General features: G+C 39.8%; 1 protein-coding gene across 2 annotated transcripts in view; it reads left to right on the plus strand.

The window, feature by feature from the left end:
* The window catches only part of klhl4 (kelch-like family member 4), a 33440-nt gene extending 18035 nt beyond the window's left edge, over nucleotides 1-15405 (plus strand). Inside the window, exons 4-11 of one of the 2 annotated variants that reach the window (XM_073487695.1) lie at nucleotides 1043-1239; nucleotides 3686-3898; nucleotides 6321-6507; nucleotides 6589-6813; nucleotides 9743-9905; nucleotides 11159-11371; nucleotides 13548-13719; nucleotides 14077-15405. In XM_073487695.1, coding sequence (XP_073343796.1) covers nucleotides 1043-1239; nucleotides 3686-3898; nucleotides 6321-6507; nucleotides 6589-6813; nucleotides 9743-9905; nucleotides 11159-11371; nucleotides 13548-13719; nucleotides 14077-14136 — 1430 coding nt within the window. In that variant the 3' untranslated portion in view covers nucleotides 14137-15405. The remainder of the gene's footprint in view (nucleotides 1-1042; nucleotides 1240-3685; nucleotides 3899-6320; nucleotides 6508-6588; nucleotides 6814-9742; nucleotides 9906-11158; nucleotides 11372-13547; nucleotides 13720-14076) is intronic. The other variant, XM_073487693.1, reaches the window with a different exon arrangement.
* Nucleotides 15406-15968: the final 563 nt, after the last annotated feature.

The raw sequence follows: 15968 nt of genomic DNA on the forward strand, positions 1-15968 counted from the left end.
AAATCCAGCGTGATTAAAATGGATCAATAAGGCAATCCATCACTGGGCTGATGGACTGGGCAGCAGTTCAGTTCAAACTGCCACATTTTACAGGAGAAATCCTCTCTGATAAGAGCTTACCACTTCTACAGTGTTTTAATCGTAAAATAGGATAAAACAACATGACGATTTTGCTAAAGAAAATAAGTTTATGTAGCCTGAGTATGATTATTCGTCACAATGACTATTGGGGAGTCTTGGGGAGTACTACTGCATATGTGAACAAAGAAGTATTAAGCCTTTTGTGACTCCAGAGGAAGCTGCGTTTAATCTTGTAAATTGCCTTCAGTGATGTCAATCAGTGGCTAAGTTGCATTGTGGGTAATGTAGGCTCCAGGTTTTAAAAAAGGGAGAAGAATGCGCAGAATAAAAAAAAGCGGCATCTCTGGTTCTGCTGTGTCAGTTTTGATCATTTGTTTTTAAACTGTCCGTAATGAACAGTGTTAGAGGACTGTGATGCTAGACCAGTGGACTGCTTTTCAAAACCTGGCGCCTACATTACCCACAATGCAACTGGAGGCAATTTATCAGATTACATGCAGCTTCCTCTGGAGCCACAAAAGGCTGTAAATTACTTTTTTCACATTTCAGCAGTTATGTGTGGGATTGGTAGAGTTACCCTTCAAGTAAGGTTGCAGTGGTATAACATTAAACTGTAACTATGGTATAAAAATTGAGGATGACTACATTTGGTACATTTGCTCACCTATGGTACTGAATTCTATTGTACTGTTTAATATTTGTTGAAAATATTAAACAACCCTCTGTTTTCATTCCTTTAAGGGTCATTGCAGCTGTTAATAACAATAATACTATGATTATTTTTAATAAATATAATAATAATAATAATAATAATAATAATAATAATCAGTAATCTCATACTGTTGCAACCCCATTCTCAAGTATGAATTAAATGTTGATACTTCTCCCATCACTGTGATCGACATTATGGCCGCCTCCAGTCATGACATAAAAATATATATTTCTCGTCCTGACATTGCAGGCGTCCTCGAGCTTAAAGAGGAGACCATTGAGAGTTTATTGGCGGCAGCCTGCCTCCTCCAGCTTTCACAAGTCATCCAGGTCTGCTGTAACTTCCTGATGAAACAGCTTCATCCCTCCAACTGCCTGGGAATACGCTCCTTTGCCGACGCCCAGGGCTGCGTGGACCTGCTCAATGTGGCTCATAACTACACCATGGTAGGAGGGCGAATTGACATTGCTATGCATAAATCATTTATTTTTTTAATAAGGGATTGCACTCTCAAAAGTGACTCTTGGTTGCGTGAATACACAAGGGCAGCTGTGGTAATGAGAGCTGTAACAGTATCGAGAGTATTTAAACATTTAGTGTTATTGTAATTTCACATGAAAGGCTGCAGTAAATCTAGTGTACGGACTCTATTTACTGTGGACCTTATCTGATTTTTATTTTCCTCACATCAACTCTGATTACACACTTTATAATAACCAATGTTTTGTGGATTCAGTCACAATTCTAGCAGCATCACTCCGCATATCAAGCCGTGACATACAATGTGCCACGGCTTGATATACTGTATATAACACATTGAAATATTTGAGACCATCCTCTGTTTTGAGGCCTGTTAATTTAAATAACCTGTCATAATGTGTGAAGGAATGAGCCTCTGGTGTCTTTATTATTTATATCATCTTATATCAGCAGAGAAATGGGTGTGCGATGTGCACATTTGAATAGAAATGGAATAGTTTCATGCTTTCACTTTATCTAATTTGGTTATATGGCTGTCAGTAAGAAATACCACGTTACCACACATTGATTAGTGCACTGCCAGACTTGTGAAAATGCTATTTCTATATATATGCACTGTATCTGTGGAGAATATTTGCATTGGATTAAGATTCATGCACATATTTGTCAGATAACGTCTGGCTGGCCGTGCAGAAGTGACAGCGCGAGCGCGGTGCCTTATCTCCTGAAGGACATCTGCTCAGCCTGTTTACATAGACCCCATCCAGGACCAGGAGGTTAATCTAATCATCAAACTGCACAAGAGGGCCAACTTCCTGTTCAATCACTTCTGTAATGAGCAGCGAGAGCTGTGGGCTTCCTGGAAGCCCATCCTCTGGGTTCTGAGTGGAGCGAGTTGTGTTTTGATAAGCTTGTTTTTTCTAGTTGAGCATGGCAGCTGAGATCCGGCTCTCACATCCTTTTCCTTTATGAAAGATTTGCCCCTTTTGGTTATTGTTTGAAATGACTGTATTTCTTTTGAGCAATATAGCTATATTTCAGTTATCTCGATAAATACTACAGAATTTGGATTTTGTGAATGAATCCCAATTTTGAAAAATATAAAATATAGCTTTGCCAGCCTCTGCCAATAACATGGTAATCAAAAACTTCTTAGACGGTAATTCTAGCAGCATCACTCCGATTAAACATCAGCATTCCTCCTCCCCAGAAGAACACTGTTATTACACAATTACTCTTTTGCAGTAGTTAAATCAATTAGCATCCTCTCCCGCTGATCTTGTTTTCCGAGCAGTTTACTCACCAATGAGATTGCCAGCATTTGAAAACACATCCCTTTTAAATGGTTATGAAACAAACTAGGTTCAAGCTTTCAATTTAGTTGTCAGCCGTTTGGCACTGGTAATTACAAATAATTGGTCTAAAGCAACGTCAAAGACTTGGCTGGAATTCCTCCCTCCATGTTACCACAGCAGATCAATAGATGTCCCTCATTTCATTAAGGCTGTCTGTGTTAAGCTCTTAAAACCTGCTCTCATAATAGATCGGACCAAGACACTGTAATTTGCTGCAAGTTGATGATCAATAGCGTGCTTGTTTTTTCGTAATTGTTGAGCATCCGCCCTACAGCGAGTGCTTGATTTGTCAAAGTTATTCTGGCAGCTTAATAATTAATGCGCAGCTGCCTCGTTCAAAAAAGGAAACGGGGCGTGATTATGGCCGAGGATTGCTGTGCTTGTCTCTCGTGTGTTTTGATGTTGGGTATAACATACTGTAGAGGAGAAAGGGTGTTTTATATAGCATCATCCCTAATGGAACTGCCCAGAGACAATGTCCTTGAAGAGGTAGCCATGCAGCGCTGTAATATTGCCCGGGCTTCTGGCCAGTAAATGGAAGATCAATCTTTAGGAAGGCAATAGAGAGCGTCTTCCACAAAACTTAGAGCTGGACACTGCACTGGCGTGATGGTAATGTTGGTGTGCAGTGCCTTTCTGTTTCTCATTAAAAGGCTTGTAAAGGCTTAACGATGTCATGTATCATCAGCAGCAAAAACGCCTTAAAAGCTTATGTAGAGGCTTTTTTTTTGAGTTGTTTTGGGCCAGATTGATTTGTAGCCGGCTGTTGTTTGGATCATTTTATTTAGAGAGCTAAGTGAAACAGATGACAGTTTCATCTGTTCATTCAAGATCTAAGAGAGATGGAGAGCATCGCACTGTCAGTTATTGTTGATAGAAACCTCTAAATTTGCGTTCTCTATCTACTAACAATTTGTCTTCCCCTCTCTGTCCTTGTGCCATCGGTCCTCACAGGTGTAGGAACGCAAACACTCGGACACACAAAGCTGCACCGCGCGTAGCCCTCAGCTAATGACTGATGATTATCTGTCTCCTCCACGTCTCCTCTGTGTTCCAGGAACACTTCCTGGAGGTCATTCAGAACCAGGAGTTCCTGCTGCTCCCCACGGCTGAGATCGTTAAGCTTCTCTCCAGCGATGAAATCAATGTCCCCGATGAGGAAACTATCTTCCAAGCTTTGATGATGTGGGTGCGGTACGATGTCCAGCATCGACAGCAGGACCTCGGGGTGCTGCTGGCCTTCATCCGCCTGCCTCTTCTTCCTCCACAGGTGAGACAGAGGGTAAAGGTCCAAAGGTGTTATGAGGATCATGTATTGTTCTTTTGCTGAGTTTGTAGCTGAGAACTGAGCTGTCACCATGTCTTCTGTGTCCTCAGTATCAACAGAAAGTGTCATTTTTTACTTTTGCTGCAGTAAGTCTGTCCAGGTTGCAAATTATCTTTCTTTCTTTTACAAATGTTTTCTTAATATTTACAGAGGATTTAATTTGTTTGGTCTGTTACATGTCAGGAAATGGCGAAAAATGCCTGTAATAATTTTTAAGAGCCTAACATGACAGATTCCAATGTCTTGTTTTGTTCAATGATATTCATTTTACTGTCATATAAGACGAAGGAAAGCAGCAAATCCTCACAGTTGGGATGCTGGAACCAGGGTATTTTGGCATTTTTGCTGGCAAAATGAATGACAGTGCCAATTATTTTGCTTCCTCGTTTTTTGTCAATCTATCAACTAATTAAACGAGTACTTGTTTAAAGGGTAACTCCACCAATTTTACACATTAAAGTGTGCTTACAGGTCTTGGGGAGTACTACTGCATTTTAGAAAAAACTATTATAAAGCATGTCCACTGGTCTAGCATTTCACTCCTACAGAATATCACTGTTGGACTCATTATGGACAGTTCAAAAACAAATGATCAAAATCGATCAAGGAGAACCAGATATTGCCTTTTTTGTTCTACACATTTTTCTTCCTTTTTTAAACCTGGCGCCAACATTACTCACATCACTGGAGGCAATCTATCATGCAGACGACATGCAGCTTCTTCTTGTGCCACGAACGGCTTTATGCGACTTTTTCACATATGTAGCAGCAGTATTCCCCAACACCTGTATACACATTTTAATGTGTAAAATTGGTGGAGCTACCCTTTAAGCTTAAAATCCTAAACATTGACTGCAAGAGATTCCCCTAATGCATCATCAGTCTTCCAACTGACCTCTGACAGTCAATGAACTACTGCACTGTCAATAATATTTCTTTAGTTTGTGGCTGATGTGAAAACATTCTTCCGTCTCACTGATAAATCACGCTGACAGTATGACAGCTACACATGAGTTTTTTCTTTTTGTCAGGCTATAAATAGCTTGCTTGTGTTTGAATTATTATTGTTCTAACCACTGCAACTGTCATGTTTTATGAATGCCGTGTTTCTGAGAGGAAGCATTGTTTTACAACTGTGTCATCCTCATTTACATAACATCAAACCCAGATAAGCAAATTTTTGGCAGACGTGAAGTATGAAAATAGGCAGGTTTAGTTTTACTCACAGACCTCCAAAACCAAATATGCACATGTGAATTTTGTTTTTCGCTTCATATTGGATAATAGATGCAAGATGCAAACAACAATGAAGTGAATGTTTAATGAATGAAAAATACGTGGAAAATATGAGATAATACGCACGTTATCTCATCCCGTGGATGGTGAGACAATATTCGCTGTGAGGCAAACAAACAACAGAGATGAATCACTGCATTTGTCAAAACTGATACGGCTTTTTAGTAGAAACTGAAAACATGAGCAGAATATTATTTGCAGGCTTAATAAGATCAATAAAAATACATACACAACTATTTATTTATGAAAAGGTAATGTGTGGTGAAATATTCAAACTTCTCTCAGAAAAGCAACTGCTTTAATCTTCAGTGTGGGCTCAATGTTATTTAGAGGTAAAATATTTAAGACTCACAAGGGGATATTTTCCAAAAAGACTGGGAAAATTGGTGAGATGTTTTCCAAACAGATGAAAAATGCGACTACAGTGGCTGCAAATGAAGGCTTGCTTTTTTACCACATCTAAAGATGAGAATTTGTTTATGTGCAGGGGTCTTTGTGTTACATGAGCTCATCTGTTATGTAAGCTGCACGTCAACTCTACAGTCTGTTACGTTTAAACATTTTATACGTAAAGTGCTCAAGGTAATTCTAAACCACATAAACTTGGTTTCAGATAAACAGGCATTTCATCGCAGCCCTTCAAAGGATTTTTATAAACACAGTAAACATTTGGCAGTTTTTCAACACATCCTCATGTTAAACGACTCAGTAGGTCGACTGCGAGTCACTCCCGAAACAAAACAACACAACTGCACCATGCCAATGGCAGGCGTACTGGACGTTAGGTTTAGGCAAGACTCCTACTTGGTTAGGTTGAGGAAAACATTGTGGTTTGTGTTAAACTACTTATGTAACTACAGTTATCCCTAGTGAAAGTCCTGTGTTTGTTTCACCAACCCCCAACCTACTCCCAATGTGGACTCTACTATACTACTTCTCCTGACATCCTCTTTTGCTGCTGTAATAATTACTACGGCCACTAGAGGTCACCACCTAACAAGAAACGACCATATGGGTCGTAATAAACAGCTTTCACTGTCAACCTTTAATGTAATTCTTTAATATGTAGCTCCTTGCAGATTTGGAAAACAACAAGATGTTCTCGGATGATCTGGAATGCCAAAAGCTGCTGATGGAGGCCATGAAGTACCATCTCCTGCCTGAGAGACGTCCCATGTTTCAGAGCCCGAGAACCAAACCCAGAAAATCCACAGTGGGTGCACTTTATGCTGTCGGAGGGATGGATGCTACCAAAGGTACGGCCTTTACACAGCAGTTATCACTGAAAAGCAGCGCGGTAAATTTAAAGTGTAACACTTGTTGTGCATGTGGTTAAGGCTCCACCACTATAGAGAAATACGACCTGCGGACCAACACTTGGGTCCAGGTCGGAGTCATGAACGGACGCCGGCTGCAGTTTGGCGTGGCGGTGATAGACAACAAGCTGTACGTGGTCGGAGGGAGGGATGGACTCAAGACGTCCAACATGGTGGAGTGCTACAATCCAATCAATAAAGTGTGGTCCACCATGCCCCCCATGTCAACACACAGACATGGACTAGGTGAGTAATGTAGATTTTAATTTAAACAAACTACGAGGAAAAAACAGTCTGGGTTTAATACTGAGTCTTCTTAACAAACAAACAAGACCATCAGCAAGAAGATTGTATATTACTATAAAGTTATTCTTAATGCCTGTCGCTGTGTCGGATTCCCCAAAGATCATAAGAGAATGTTGATAACTTTAGCTTTCTCAAGAAAAATAAGTGTTACTAAGCTGGAGTGTGTGAACATCACTAAAACAGTTTACTTTGTTTCACCTTTGTCATATTTAATATTCAGACTTAATATTTAATAAATTGCCTCTTTCTTTCACACACTTCCAAAACAAATGCATACAGCAGCCACCTCAGGATCTATGCAACAGGAGGTGATGGTGATCATACCTCTTTTGTCCACAGGGGTCGCCAGAATCAACAAAAAAATGAAAAGTCTGAAAAGGTTGAACTTGAGCTAGCGGCTGCAAATTACAATTAACAATTATTTTTTTCGATCAAATGATTAATAATTTTGTCTAGTTTGTATAAGTGTAATGTGTTACAAAGTATGGAAAAATACCAATGAAAATTTCCCACAGCTCAATGACATGGATTTAAATAGCTTGTTTTGCTACTAATCGATTAATCAATGACCCTTCGCAGCTCTGTGTGTCATAAAGAAAATGATTTGTTGCTGTTCAAAGATCTGATCCATATTATATGCATTTTGCTAACATTTTAGAAAAAATCATTAAGTTTCCGGACGATGTTCACAATAAAACACAATTCTGCTTCAAAGTACAAGGTTTGTGCTCGGCCAGGCTACCTGATGTTATGAAACACCGAAAATGGCAGGATGCACAGCTGGCACACTTTAAAAAAAAAAGAAAAAAAAAGAAAATCACACATTTCTTTTTGAGATAGACCTTTGATATTTACCCATTTCCCCTATCAAAGCTTGGCAGGCTGTGCTGGCCCTGCTCTTCCTTACCCTTCCCTGCCCAATAAATCTCATATCAGAAGCGTTTTGATTCACAGTTGAAACAGGTCTGGGTAACAGAACGGGGAGATCTTGTCAAAGCATTCAGCTCACTCACCCAGTGTGGTCGGAGGTATCAGCGAGCCCAGGAGATCACACTGTACAGATTACCTGTGTCGTCTTTGATCTTTCCCGTAGCAAATATCTCTCGCTGCTTTGCTTGTGGCGTGCATATTTTGAGTCTGAATATATTTGATAGCGCGTCTACCAACATCCCTGCTTGGCTGTTGCCTGCTGTGTGCATTATGGGTAAAGGCAAGAAAAAGAAACTTATTTCTTTTTCATTCCAAAACCACAGTCAGTAATAAAAGAGCGAATCACTACGAGAATTGTTGCTGTCTAACATTGTTTTTGTCATTCGAGTTCCTCCGAATGCGGTCTTGCCCTCATGTTCCCCCAAAATAATTGAACTCTCACCAAAGGAAATGAGGGTGGTAATATAAAAATGCATTGTGTTAAAACATCCTCTGCAATGTTGCTGGTGAAAACCACTTTCCCCTGTGACTTGGGGAATGAGGAACAACAATGCAGTTTTATATTCTTCCTGTTTTGTGAAAAGATTGGGTCGGCTGCATGACTCACTCTGCTGAGAAATGTACCTCTGCCTCAGCTCTCTCCAAGAACTGTTGAAGGAAAGTTTGAATCGGAGATGTAATTTAATTGATTTACTCATCGACGCGTGGTTCACAAACATTTCCATGTGTTGACACAAGGGCGTCGCTTTGTATTGAAAAGTGGTGGGGACATATGATCGTATGAGGTGAAAGAAGATACATGTGGTGCGAAGAAAAATTGCATAATGGTGCATCAAATTAATTTAATCTTATTTGTGAGTAGTCATTTCTTCGTGCAAGCCCCAGCTTCCCCTGTGTCAATGACACCTATGTGTTGATATTAGGCTTTATAATGCTATACAGTATTTGTTTTATGATCCTCAGACGCTTTAGCTCTGGTATATGCGTGCATGCATTTAGTACACATACATAATAAATACTATAATAACAGAAAATGTTTCTACAATTATTTGTAATGCCAATGTTGATCACTTTCATGTCAAGTATCCTGGCCAAAATCATTGAAATTCATGGGATCATACAGATAATAACATGTTTTATTCCATCACAGATAGGAAACCCACTTTTAAGTGAACATCCTTTTTTGTGAAAACAAACAAACCATTCAATGAACAGAGCTGGGCAGTGGTCACGGAGATGAGAGGGTGCAAATTAGAGGTGTTGTTTTGCAGGGCAGAGACTTTCCTCCAGCAGGCTCCAAACATCCAATTTACCTTTGGTTTTACAACGGGCAAGCTGAGCCTTTAGCCACGGTGGCAGGCTGGTTGTGGATTGACTGGAAAGATGCAGGCTCCCCCTTGTGAAAATTCAAAATAAATCAGGAAATCAATACAGGACTGTAAGATAACAAGCTATGCAGCTTTTGCGAATCACTTCTGTGTGGATATTGAAAACTATTCCAATTAACGAACAATAATAGAAATTCACCACAAATAAATTATCCTGAGTGTTTTTTTATCCTGATCCATGGTAAAATCTTTTATTGTCTCATCCCTAATCACAGGTGCTTTACAGTCAAGACAATATATTTAATGGTTTACCTCATCAACTCGATTTTTGTAAATATATGCTTATTCTGAATTTGATGCCAGCAACACGTTTCAAACAAGTTGGGAATGGGGCAACAAAAGACTGGGAAAGTTGTGGAATCCTCGAAAGGCTCTTTATGAACTTGTATAAAGGATATTACTACATGCTACTTTGTTTGCAAATGACTGCATTCTGTTTTTATTTATCAGGGACGCACAAATACACATATTAATACACAAGTACCAGTACTGATACCAAACCGGCAGGCTTTTTTTTGGGTAACGTGCATCTCTCGATTCCATTCGTGTAGGGATTGCTGTGCTGGAGGGCCCTATGTATGCCGTGGGAGGCCACGACGGCTGGAGCTATCTCAACACAGTGGAGCGCTGGGACCCGCAGGCCAGACAGTGGAACTATGTGGCCAGTATGTCAACACCACGGAGCACCATGGGAGTCACAGCACTCAACGGAAAGTAAGTTGCTTTATGCAGCCCACTTAGCTTAATGCTAAAATGTGCAGCCCTACGCTTTCAGGCAAAGTGTATTGTTGACTTTCTGCTGCGTTGGAGCCTGAGGTCGAGGTCACTGGCATCTAAAAAGCCACAACAGACATTGGAGAGGCACACAGGCAATTTAGAGTAAAAAAGGAATGCCAAATTTAGCACATGATTTTGTAAGAGCCCTGCGTGGCTTTTTAAATGCAGAAAACTTGAATATTCCAATGTGAGATTACCATACGGTACCATGTGTTCTGGCCTTTGTATGCATGTTCAAGCCATTCTATCACAAAATCATCTTATTTACAGAGTTAATATTTAGCCATGAACACCGCATCTGGATTTAGTTTTTGCTAAAGACAAATCAGCTGTTGCTCTCATGCAAAATCAATGTGCCCTTGTCGAGAGAGAAATGTTTATATCCACCATGAAATCCTCTGAAAGTCAATTTGCAGAACAAACACTGCAGCAAGTTTTGCTGTGGAAAACGGTCAACAGTAATGTAATACGTAACTTGGAAGAGAGCATGCAACAACACAGGCATGGTTATGTAACTCACAGTGGACCGGTCCAGGAAAAGCTGAACGGCAGCATTAGTGCAGTAATAGTTTGACAATATTATACCCGTTGAACGCAGAATCGACCTCTGTGGTCTGTGTGACAAACTACAGAGTGTCTGTGAAGTAGTCAGAAGTTCTGATTAGTGTGCTAATTTATACAGCGCAATCTAGACTCTATTAACAGCAAAACACTTTATGTATTTGTAAGTATTAAATGCCTTACAACACCGTTTGAGAGTAAATTACGCAGAGAACAGACCGGCTCTCAGCCCTCATTTAAATATGTTTGTGTGCCGAAGGAGGAAAGAGGCTGCTGCTCAGCTACATCCAGTATTCAGCGTTAAAGTCGATGCTGAGTTATTTCTGCATCTAGGTCAAAAATAGACAACAAGGAAACTGTTTCCCTAGCCTCTACTTTCTTGCTGTCGGGCCTGCGAGATACAAGCGCTGAAAACACTGATGTGATCTTCATGGGAGAGAACACTTTCAAGGAAAGAGCCTTTGAAAAATGCTATCCACTGCTCACTGCTGTATCTTATAAAAACTGTCATACTATCACTGTTCTGTCATTGTTTTTTACAAGCATCTGACAGCTGACGTGAGCTACTCCTGCCAGATCCGGTGCTGTATGTTATAGATGTTTGAGCGCTGTTTTCTTAAATTTCTCAGATTGTTTGCAGTCGGTGGTCGAGACGGCAGCTCATGCCTGAGGTCGATGGAGTGCTTCGATCCGCACACCAACAAGTGGAGCATGTGTGCTCCCATGGCCAAGAGGCGAGGAGGAGTGGGTGTGGCGACGTACAACAACTTCCTGTACGCTGTAGGCGGACACGACGCCCCCGCCTCCAACCACTGTTCTCGACTCTCCGATTGTGTCGAGAGGTCGGTAAACACTCCTTCTCTGGAGAAAATACACAGATGTTGCGTAAACTGTTTTGGATTGCAAGCTGATGTAACTCAGTCACGGGTGGGGATACATGTTTCTAATAAGAACAAAAGGGACTTAAAGTCTCCTCAATCCACACCCTGTTCCTGTGTTTTGAGACATGTCTGTGTTATAATACAAGATGCCCAACTGAATAGATCATAGTTTCCACACATGGTTTTATTTTACAGTATCTGGCACCATCTGGTGGCCATAATATCCTCCTCACTCTGAACCTGATGCTACTCACAGTAGAGCACCTCAAGTGGTAATTCACTGATAAGAATACCTTTTCCTTCTGGTTCCTACAGTTGAATGTTTCAGCCGCAGTGTGTAGAGTGATGTATGGGCAGAGTTTGACACTAGAAGCCTGTTTTCACATTCACTGCAAAAAAAGTGTCAGTTTTTTCTCTGTGCTCAATGAAAATCTACTTTTCAAGACCTACGAGCACATTTTGTGATATCACAAATAGTTTGGAAGCCATTTCCAGTCCAATATTCAGCATGCACAAGTGTGATGTGGAAACTTGAAGCCTCCAGCGCACACATACACTTTACAGTGAAGTAGAGGAGACATCTTGTGACCAGCAGTTACACTTTGGAAAAATGAAAAATAATTACATATTCATAGATTCTGGCATTTTGAATGAGGGAGAGGGGAGTAGATGTCATTTTAAGGTTTTTAATGAGATAGTTGAACCACATCAGACACAAATCACGATTAAAAGTAGAGTATTTGTGTGTGTGTACATCTTAAACATGTCTGGAGGGGATCTTTAATGAAGACAGTGTAGGATTGCTGCTATAACCGTCAAATTAACATCACACTACTGTATCTGGTGCTAATTTTTCCCACGGACACATTTTGATAAATGTAACTTTTGATGTTTCATTTGAACATCTGTTTACTTTCCTAAACTTTCCTGAATTACGGATGATTAATGTAAACATATCTCCCTTTTCTACATAGGTTTAGTCAATGTGACAACAGCTCAGTCACAGTGATTTATTCACAGGGAGGCATTTTAAATCATTTATAGAGGCTTTACATAATTATAAATTATATTGAGCCTCTTATATATCGTCTTTTATTCACTTACATCAGATAATTTACAGTAAGTCAGTGCCTACTTACTCGCAGTGGCTGTTTCACCTAAAACAGGGCTGTCCAAAGTTTTTTTTTTGTTTTTTTCATTATTTTTCTTAATCTGAGCACTGCTAGCATAGAGAGGCTTTGTGCACTGGTCAGTCAATTCAGGGAACTTGGGATCCCAGTTATATGGAAGCCCTGAGAAGCAAGGGAAAAAGAAACAAACAAAAAAAAAAAAGTAATTTAGAAAGATTATCCAGGAAAGCATTTTTTTAAACACAGGAAGAAAAACTATTTACTGTAGACCATACTTGGATCACAAGATTATTTTTTTTGTCTTTCAGAATTTTTGCCCCTCAGAGCTTCCATACAGTACCATTTTCTATCTTACATACAAAACAAACCTGTATATATTTGGTCCATCATTAAGTTTCAGTTTTTGCCCTCCAAGGGAAAAAGTTTGGGCAACCCTGAACTAAACAGTATGTGCATCTGTTTATGTACAAACTACTTAACAATTTACTGATTGTAGATCACATTCTGCTACGTCATTATTTTGACTTACTTTGCCTAAAACTGATACAAAACTGCATGAAGCAGCTGCAAACGTTGGTATTACCAAGTGTCAGCAAGTTAAAGCTGCATTTCTAAACATTTAATTTGCCCAGAAGTCATTAAAAGTAAATATATATGGCCTCGTTTTCCTCATTTTCGTGGTCATCATGGGGAAAAACACTCTTCCTTCAGCAACTTCTGTCCTCACTGATGAGTCCAGCTCTCCCTGGACTCCAGCTGCCGTTCAAGAGGCCGTTTTCGCTTTTAAGTTTCAATTTGGCTCTCCGTCCGTGCTGAAAGGAGTTGCTGCTGGTGACTGTTCAGACATCAGTGATTAAAAAGAGGAGAACATAAGGATGTCTCAATTAGTGGGGATGGGAAGCTGTGCCCCTCTTGAGATTTGGGCTGATTGGATGAATGATTTGTGCTTTTTTTTCATCACACCAACTACAAAAAAACGATCATTTGACCAAATATTTGAATTACAGGTATGACCCAAAGACGGACACGTGGACCACTGTGTCCTCCCTCAGTGTTCCCCGGGATGCGGTGGGTGTTTGCCTGCTGGGTGACAGGCTTTACGCTGTGGGTGGATATGATGGCCAGTCATATCTGAACACTGTCGAGTCCTACGATGCACAGAACAATGAGTGGACTGAGGTAATCAACCAAGACTCATTTATCATTCTTTTCAAATAATATTTTTGTATTATTTTAGATATAAAAAAAAAAAATATTATGATGCAAATTCTGCTCTCGAGAACTTTAAACTTGCTTGTTTTTGCCAGATTTTGTGACACATAACATCTGGGCTCCAGTTAACGCCCTTCGGGGGAATAAATCTGCTGGAATCACTGAATACGATCAACACTTTATAGCTTGTTTTTCTCTCTTTTTTTTACAACATGTTTCCAAATCTTACCTCTGTAACCCTCTTATCTGCATGAAGTAAAGTGGGATTTTCTGAAGGCAGCCTCAGATGAGAGGCTGCATGTTAACCTCTCTGTCTTCCTGTAGGAGGTCCCTCTCAACATTGGCAGGGCGGGCGCCTGCGTGGTGGTGGTGAAATTGCCTTGAGCGTTTTGTCTCGCAACAGCATGGGAAACAAATGAGAGAGCAGCGAGGAAAGTGGACAAACAAAACAAGAGATCAAGGACACATCCTTCGAGAGTTGTGTTTTTCTTTTTTTTCCCTCTTTAACTCGGCTCTCCAGATTTTTCAGAGGGGAGACACAGACAGAGCCGTACCCATAAACCATTGTTTCTATCATTAGTGGACATGTCTGCCCACTGGGGAAGACTGCACATTCTCCACATTCTCAACCGATCAAGAATTTTCATAGACTTGGCAACGCTGTAGCAAGAGCCGAGCCTTTGTTGTACTGGTTTGTTATACTAGTTTTCTGAAAAAGTTCAGTGTATGTCCGTAAATGTAAAAGCTACATTTTTTGAGTAAATAAGCCCGCAGGATAGTTTACATCTAAACAGAGACTTTTCTTATCGGGGCCATCACATACAGTATATTTTTGGGTTTATATTTCACTTTTTAGCAACTCAAATGAAATAAATGTAACCACGTACCAGTGTCTTCCCTCGGTGGGTGGTCTGCACAGATGCTTTAGTGAAGAAGACCACTGTGAACACTAAAGAAGATGAGTTTGTCCACGCTGGTTTGAAGAACTTTTTGCTGAATAATATATTTGGACATTTTTTTTTTTTTTTTTTTAATCGAGCCTGTAGCTACAGAACACCAAAGTCATTCGCTTGTCTTCGAAGTCTTGTTACGCATTAAATAAAAGTTTACAAAGTTGTGAATTACAGAAAAATATATCATATTGATATTTCACACATTGCTGTACAGATTTTTGTCAACTACATTTTTGTTGATAGAATCATGCCCAAGCCAGTTACTATCATTGTTTTTTGTCTTTACTTCCGGGCATGCTAGCTGAGCGAATGTTTCATTTGATTTATACAATATTATATATCAAGATCACTGTCTGTTCTGTATTTTTAAAAAGGATATGATGCCTTTTGGGGTCATGTAGATGATCTTATTTACAACACAACCATTAGATTAACGCAGAAGAATCAGTCAGCAAACTAGGGCTGACCCAAACCAGCTATCTGAGTCTATGAGAGAAACCTCACTGATGTGACTTTGACTAGGATTTTTAGATTTGTAGTCGGTTCAGCTCATGAAAGTAAAATAACTTTATCACGATGAGGACAATTTGTAACTGTACTTGTATCATGTTTCTGGGGCCAAATGTTACTTTTTATGCTTTTATCATAATTTTGTACAGCATGCAAACCTATAAATAAAATGACTTCAGTCTTCTCTGCACGTTCAAATCCCTGTTTCGAGCTGAGTGTGGCCCCTGAGCGGGCGGGTTTTGGTTTCTCTTGTTGTTCTGCTTTAAGTAAACTGAACTGATTCTTTGACTAAACAGACTTGGAAAGCTGCTTTGATGTCAACATTAACCTCCGTTTTCTTCTCATTGCTGCACCCGCTTTTTAAATCAAGCGAGCATGTTTGCTGATATCGTTTTTTTTTCCACCGTGTCATCAACAGACTGAGAACCACCTGCTTTTGCTTGCTTTTGTTTTTTTTTATTGTTTACCCTACAAATAGTTTTAACCCTACTCTTGCATGTTTGGTTGGATTTGGATGGTTTTTGCATGCAAAATATTGACAACAGTTTTAAATAAGAAACTTGTAGAACTATTCAGGATTTTTGTTGCACAATCCATAACACAGTTGATATAAAGATAAATTTCCTTCTCTAACTTTCTGTTCCTGTTTATCTATATCACCTCCTGTCAGACCTCGAAATAGAAATCAATTAATAATAGCGTTCACCTAAGTTAACCTCCTCTTCGGAGTATATTATCACTGAAGTCCCAAAC

The sequence above is a fragment of the Pagrus major genome, chromosome 18 (assembly GCF_040436345.1).
Source record: "Pagrus major chromosome 18, Pma_NU_1.0".
Classification (NCBI taxonomy): Eukaryota; Metazoa; Chordata; class Actinopteri; order Spariformes; family Sparidae; genus Pagrus; species Pagrus major.